This window comes from Arachis ipaensis, chromosome B05 (genome assembly GCF_000816755.2).
Source record: "Arachis ipaensis cultivar K30076 chromosome B05, Araip1.1, whole genome shotgun sequence".
Classification (NCBI taxonomy): Eukaryota; Viridiplantae; Streptophyta; class Magnoliopsida; order Fabales; family Fabaceae; genus Arachis; species Arachis ipaensis.
In genome coordinates, this window is record NC_029789.2 from 129,406,707 (window position 1) to 129,413,554 (window position 6,848).

General features: G+C 28.3%; 1 protein-coding gene across 1 annotated transcript; it reads left to right on the forward strand.

Moving 5' to 3' along the window:
- LOC107644115 (glutamine synthetase nodule isozyme) lies at positions 784-5,491 on the forward strand. Its single transcript, XM_016347920.2, has 12 exons — positions 784-1,123; positions 1,466-1,505; positions 1,651-1,754; positions 1,981-2,029; positions 2,091-2,197; positions 2,486-2,573; positions 3,451-3,579; positions 3,830-3,904; positions 4,005-4,058; positions 4,805-4,842; positions 4,909-5,068; positions 5,144-5,491. Exons 1-12 carry the CDS (start codon positions 1,047-1,049, stop codon positions 5,294-5,296), a joined length of 1,074 nt encoding a protein of 357 aa, XP_016203406.1. The 5' UTR covers positions 784-1,046; the 3' UTR covers positions 5,297-5,491.

Below are 6,848 nucleotides of genomic sequence, written 5' to 3' on the forward strand. Positions count from 1 at the left end.
GTACATTTAAAAAAAATTATTTGAATTAGAACAAATTTAGAGTTGTTAGAAAAAAAATTCAAGTTTTACCAGTTTTATGTTAAATATTTTTTTCAGTTCTCAAGAATCTTATAACAAAGTTGCTGGGTATTTTTTTATTAAAAAAGAAAGAAAGAAGAAAACCAGCGGCAAATAATATTTTAAGGTTATAGTTGAAGATACCTCTTTTTGACTAACTCATCAAGTTGCACTCAGCACCTACCATTCATAATTTCAAGTAATCGTACAACTCCAACCCACCTTAAATCACGCTTTCATAAACAGATTTAATTTAATCTAAAATAGATTCTTCACATCATAGAATCTTTGAATTTTTATATATTTCATTAAATAAATATTTTATTATGTAATTCTTACATTTTATGATTTATTCTTTTATTTATTGAATGTGTATAAAAATAATTAAAATTAAATTAATTTAGATGACAAATAATTTATAATTTTAATTAAAAATATTTTGAGTTTAAATTTTAGAAATAATTATTTTTTTATAAATTATATATAATAAAAAATATTTAAAAAAAAATTGAACAACAATTTTTTTAATATTTCTATTAAACTCACCAATAAATAATAAATATTGAGATTCTGACCTAAATTGAAGTTAACAGAAGATAAGAAGATTAATTATCATACGAAGAGATAATGTTTCGATTGGGGTTCGATTTTTGAACTTTGATAAAGTTAAAAAGCGAAATTATTGTGTTTCGTACTCGAAATTCCACCAACCATGTAATTTTGATTTTATTTTTGAAAGTGAACAAAACTTATTTTTTATTTATTTGAAAAACTCAACTAATCATTTTAATTAAAAAAGAGTTAAAAAAAAAATAAAAGAAAAGTCTGAAACACATTAACGCACGTCTCTCTCCGTTTGTTTACTTAACTCCAAATTTTTATATAAAGGGAGGGTTTAGAAATACTGCACTCTACCACAAACCAGAGTTAGAGTTTACTCTTCATCTTCTTAGTCGTCGACTCTTGTTTCTTTCACACTCTTAGCAACCATGTCTTTGCTCTCAGATCTCATCAACCTCAACCTCTCCGAATCCGGCACCAAGAAGATCATTGCTGAATACATATGGTTCGCTTTTTTCGTTCATCTTACTTTCATCTTTTAATTTGTTGTTTGAAACCGTGGGCTCTGTTTTTTCCTCTTGAAAACAGGGGACTCTGGTTTTATGAAATCTTTGACCAAAAGTTTCTATCCGAAAAAATAAAAATAAAAATCAGAACCTCTTTTTTGGGATGAATTCATATCTTTTGAAACGTCTTCTTCTTACTTTTGGTACCATGATTTTATGGGATCAAAGATCATTCATCATACACATAAAAAGCAGAGATATTTTTGTAAACTTTCTCTTGTGGTTCTTTTTGCTTTGTTCTTGGTATAAATATTTAATGCTTTTGATGTGGTGAAAAACAGGATTGGTGGATCTGGCATGGACATCAGAAGCAAAGCAAGGGTAATCTTTTTAGTTTTAATTTTTTGTTGCTTAATCACACATGTGGATACGTGTGAAAAGCTATCAATTTTCATGGTGATTCTTTTGATTTGTTCCTTTGTGAAAATTGACCTTAATTTCTTTATCTGTTTCAATAAAAACACAGACAATCTCTGGTCCAGTGAGTGATCCTTCAAAGCTTCCAAAATGGAACTATGATGGTTCTAGCACTGGTCAAGCCCCTGGTGAAGATAGTGAAGTCATCCTATAGTATGATCCATTACCCTTCTTTTTTTTAATTTTAAATTTATTTAAATTTTAGATTTTAGTTTTTCTTTGTTTGTTAGCTTGTGATGTGTTTGCAAGTCAGAATTTTTGGAGGACTAAAAACTAAAAAAAAAATACTTTACTTTTCTATTTACACTGCTACCCTTCCGTTGATATTTTATTTTCACAAGAAATTGATGAGTGGGGTTTACTTTTTGTGTTGAACAAGCCCACAAGCCATCTTCAAGGACCCATTTAGGAGGGGAGAGAATATTCTTGTAAGTCTCTTTTTTTTTTTTTTTTGAAAAATAAAATAAATAAAAATTTTATATTTTTTAGGTTATTTGTGATGCATACACCCCAGCTGGAGAGCCGATTCCCACCAACAAGAGACACAATGCTGCCAAGATCTTCAGTCACCCTGATGTAGCCTCTGAGGAACCATGGTATATATAGTTTGCAATTTAATTTTCAGTATTTTTTATTTTAAAATTTCGGTTAAAAAAAAAATGTGAAAATAAAAAATATTAATTTATTATTTTTACTATTTTTTCTTTCACAAAATTTAAAAATAAAAAATTAGAAAATAAAAATACAAATAAAAAATTACCTGAACTACTAAATTTCCATACCACTTTAGTAATATTTTCTTTTTCAGTTCTTGAAACCCTTTTTTCAGATAATATCTTACATTAAATATGAAATAATACAAATGAGTAACAATTTGGTGGCAGGTATGGTATTGAGCAAGAGTATACTTTGTTACAGAAAGACATTAACTGGCCACTTGGGTGGCCAATTGGTGGCTACCCTGGACCACAGGTAATCCAACTTTCTTTTCCTTTTTTATTTTTTTAATCTCCTTTTTTGATGAACTTTTTTAACCCTTTTCTAATTTTCCTTTTTCTTTGAGTTTGTCTCAATTTAAGCTAGGGTTGCATCTATTACTGCATTTTATGTTGCCTCAAATTGCTAACTCTTAGTAATTTGTTTTGTCTTTTACGCAATAGTCCACTCATGTGTGGATTGAATTTTCCTTAATTTATGTCATTAATAGTACCTGTGACTATGAGCAAAGATTACATCACCATTCACCTACCACATATATATTTTAATTTATTAGTGTTTATCAACCTTTTTTTTACACAATATAAAAAATCATTTATAATATTTAATTATTTAAAAAGCATACTTGGATAAACAATTTTGTAATTAATTCTTGATTTGATTTTTTCCACTACTGTATAAATAATCAAAGTGTTTGATACTATGAACCAGAAGAAATCAATAAAAAATTGTTCGGTAGGAATCTCAATTCTGGAAACCACACATGAAAAGTATAATTATAATATATTTATGTTTGTACTCATTAATCTGTTGACCACGATTAATTTTTTTAAACGTGACCTGTATTAACATATAATACTGCTGATATAGGAACGAGTTTTCATTTTTTTTTAAATATGTACAACATATTTTAATTTTTATATAAGATTCATCAGCAGTTTCTATGCAAATATTAATTTAGTCTTAAAATAATCATGAATTTAATCATAGTACACTAAAAATATTAAAGTAGTACAGTTGTGAATTGTGATTAAATTAAATCGTGTAACTAAAGTTGATATATTTATTGAGTTAACAGATTCCTGGAATCCTTTATAGTGAATTAATATGATTAATAAATGAAATGAAACAGGGGCCATACTACTGTGGCATTGGTGCCGATAAAGCCTATGGTCGTGACATTGTTGATGCACATTACAAGGCTTGTATCTATGCTGGCATCAACATTAGTGGCATCAATGGAGAAGTTATGCCTGGCCAGGTATATAACATTCTTATGCCCATTTCTTTCTTGCTTCTTTCTCATTAAATTATTATTATTATTTAATCTTTTCAAAGTGACATCTGGATGTTGATCTTTGTTAACAATGATGTGGATTTCATTTGTGATTTTGTCATATACTTGTTGGCCACTAAAGCACCCCAAGGGTGTAAAATATTACTATATTTTAGTGATAATCATATAATATAAGATAAGATAACATATGTGAATTTTGTAATAATATTTATAGTGGGAATTCCAAGTTGGTCCTTCTGTTGGTATCTCTGCTGGTGATGAGGTTTGGGCTGCTCGCTACATACTTGAGGTAATTTTACCTTTATTGGACTCTTTCTTTTTTATTTGTTTTTAATTAGTGAAAATCAATGAACATATATTAATATTTAATTATATGTTTCTTTTTTCAGAGGATCACGGAAATTGCTGGAGTGGTTGTTTCATTTGATCCCAAGCCAATCCAGGTGAGAAATGATCATCATAAATATCAATATTTTTTTATTTAAAAATAATACCTTTAAGATTTAAGAAACAGAGAACACCATTTCCAACCCTACCGAAAAACCCGACATTTTTCATGCTCCCATATCCCATTTATCTTATCTTAATGAATCATTTTGTTGCTCACTTTTTTCACGCAACTGAAACCAACAAAGTCTCTAATTAATTAGATAGTTTTAAATCATGCTCAACAAACCTTTATTATTTTAAAGGTTCTTGAGACGAAATAATCTCTTTATAGAAAAAATTAATGTATCTTATAATAATATTTGCAGGGATTTAATTATATTATAATAAAATTTATAGAGACTTACTATGAAATTTATTAGTCCAATATTCATATAAAAAATTAATTAAAAGTAATAGTAAGACTAATCTGTATAACAAAATTAATTTTTCAAATTTGTGAAGTAATAAAAGTTTAATAAAAATCAAAATGGCTTAAAATTTATTAGGGAATAATTTAAAATATATTCTTTAAAAATTTGCCTTTAGAGAAGATTCTCCGGTATTTGCCATAATTGCCAAGTTGCTTTTATTTCTGCTTCAACTTGTTTTTCTTTTTTTAACAAAAAACTTAACTCTACAATATTCCTGTTAAGCTTTTAACCAACCACGTGAATACGTAGATGATAAGGAATATTTTAATTTATCATCCTACTTTTTGTTATTTATTTATAATTTATAATTTTAAATTCATTGTTACCAGGGAGACTGGAATGGTGCGGGTGCTCACACTAACTACAGGTAGATAGTAATAATTATATCCCATGTATTTTAATGTGATATTAATTAGGTATGTGTGTTTGACAGCACAAAGTCGATGAGAAATGATGGAGGGTATGAAGTAATAAAGAAGGCGATTGAGAAGCTTAAATTGAAGCACAAAGATCACATTGCTGCCTATGGAGAAGGCAATGAGAGACGCCTCACTGGAAAACATGAAACTGCAGACATCCACACCTTCTCTTGGGTAAGTTTTTCAAATATAAATTAACATCATTTTCAAAAATTCTCTTATTTATAATTATTGGGTTGTGTGATATAGGGAGTGGCAAACCGTGGAGCATCAGTAAGAGTTGGAAGAGACACAGAGAAGAATGGAAAAGGTTACTTTGAGGACAGAAGGCCAGCTTCTAACATGGACCCTTATGTCGTAACTTCCTTGATTGCGGACACCACCATCCTCTGGAAGCCATGAATCGTCAATTTCATCACATCACCACCACCATATATAAAAGCCCCATAAATGTTGTGTTTAATCCCATCATTTTAGTGTCTTTTTTTTATATGCAAAAGCATTTTGTGCACCATGTGTGTGCATTTTGTTGTGGATGACAATAATTACTATCGTATCATCATTGCTAATAACTTGAATTGCTTCCTCGTTTCTCAATTTTCATAGATTTAATGGTTTATTGCCTAATCTTTCATATCACGCATTGCTGCTTTTTTCGGAACAAGAAGGGGACCACTCAAGTTTGTTGCCACTTCTGGGATTTCAGATTTATTCGTGTTTGGTAACTGAAACTCGTTTTCAGTATTATTTGGTTGCTAAAAATTTAGTATTTCTAAAAACTAAAGATGTACGGATTGAAATTTTTGAGATAGAAATTAAAATTTTAATAATGTTTTGTTTCTAAAATGACTAAAATTTGAATTTTTCTTACGTATTGAAATCGAATGTTATTGTATTTTCAATACATTAATAGTTTGTGTCAAATTGAATAGTAGAATAATATTGAACTGATTTAAAATTTTTTAAAACTAAAATAAAATGTTTAAAATATTAGAAATTAATTTAGGACTTAAATAATAAAGACCAAAATAATATTTTATTTGAAAAATTAAATTAACAGAAATACGTTATCACTTTTTCTATCTATCAACTTGTCTAATGTTATGTCACATAGCATAGGAACTAATTTGATTAGTAGTTTGAAATTAAAAGGCAAATTTGAACAATTTAAGAATTTATAAACTAATTTAATAATCACATAAAAATTAGAGGACTTATTTAATTGTGATGTTAAAAAATATAATATTGTATGTGTAACGAAACTAGTAAGAGTTGTCTTGAATAATCTCCCTCAAATAATGTCATCAAATAATGCAATTCAAATAGTTTAGTACGGATAGAATACGGCTCTTAGAACACTATATAACACGAATACGTCTCATTAGTGTATCTCGATGAGTAATAGCTCAAATGACATAATCTCTTCATACTCAATTAAGAGGTTGTGGGTTCGAGTCTCATATCTTTGATAAAAAAAAATCATATACTAGTGTATACAAATATAATTAGTTTGGTTTGATTTGGATTTGTGTTTTTTTGTACATGGACTCAAACCAAACCAAACCAAACCAATTAAGAACGGATTAGTTCGATTTGGGTAATTAGATACTCGATGACTTTAAAATTCATAAAAAAAATCAAATTTTTATCTTAAAAATTCAACAAGTACAATAAATATGCAACATTAATAGAAATAATCTAAACATGTTAAACACCAAATACATTAACAAAGACTATCGATTTGATTCAGGTTGAATCCAATTACCCGTTGGTTATAGAACCAATTTAATTGGTTCGATTTAAATTCAGACAGATAATCAAATACCCGCTACCAGTACTCACCCCTAATCAAGCATACCACTCCTAAATTTCATTTTTGGTACTTCTCTACAGCTCTACTTGCGTATCATCTTATCTTTGGCAAAATTCTTCTATAAAAATATAAAAACAAAAG

Bases quoted from the DNA above. Each gene is read 5' to 3' on its own strand.
- LOC107644115 (XM_016347920.2), top strand. From the start codon at position 1,047: ATGTCTTTGCTCTCAGATCTCATCAACCTCAACCTCTCCGAATCCGGC. The intron at 2,030-2,090 runs GTAAGTCTCTTT...TATATTTTTTAG, and splicing joins GGAGGGGAGAGAATATTCTT to GTTATTTGTGATGCATACAC. The intron at 2,198-2,485 runs GTATATATAGTT...ATTTGGTGGCAG, and splicing joins GTAGCCTCTGAGGAACCATG to GTATGGTATTGAGCAAGAGT.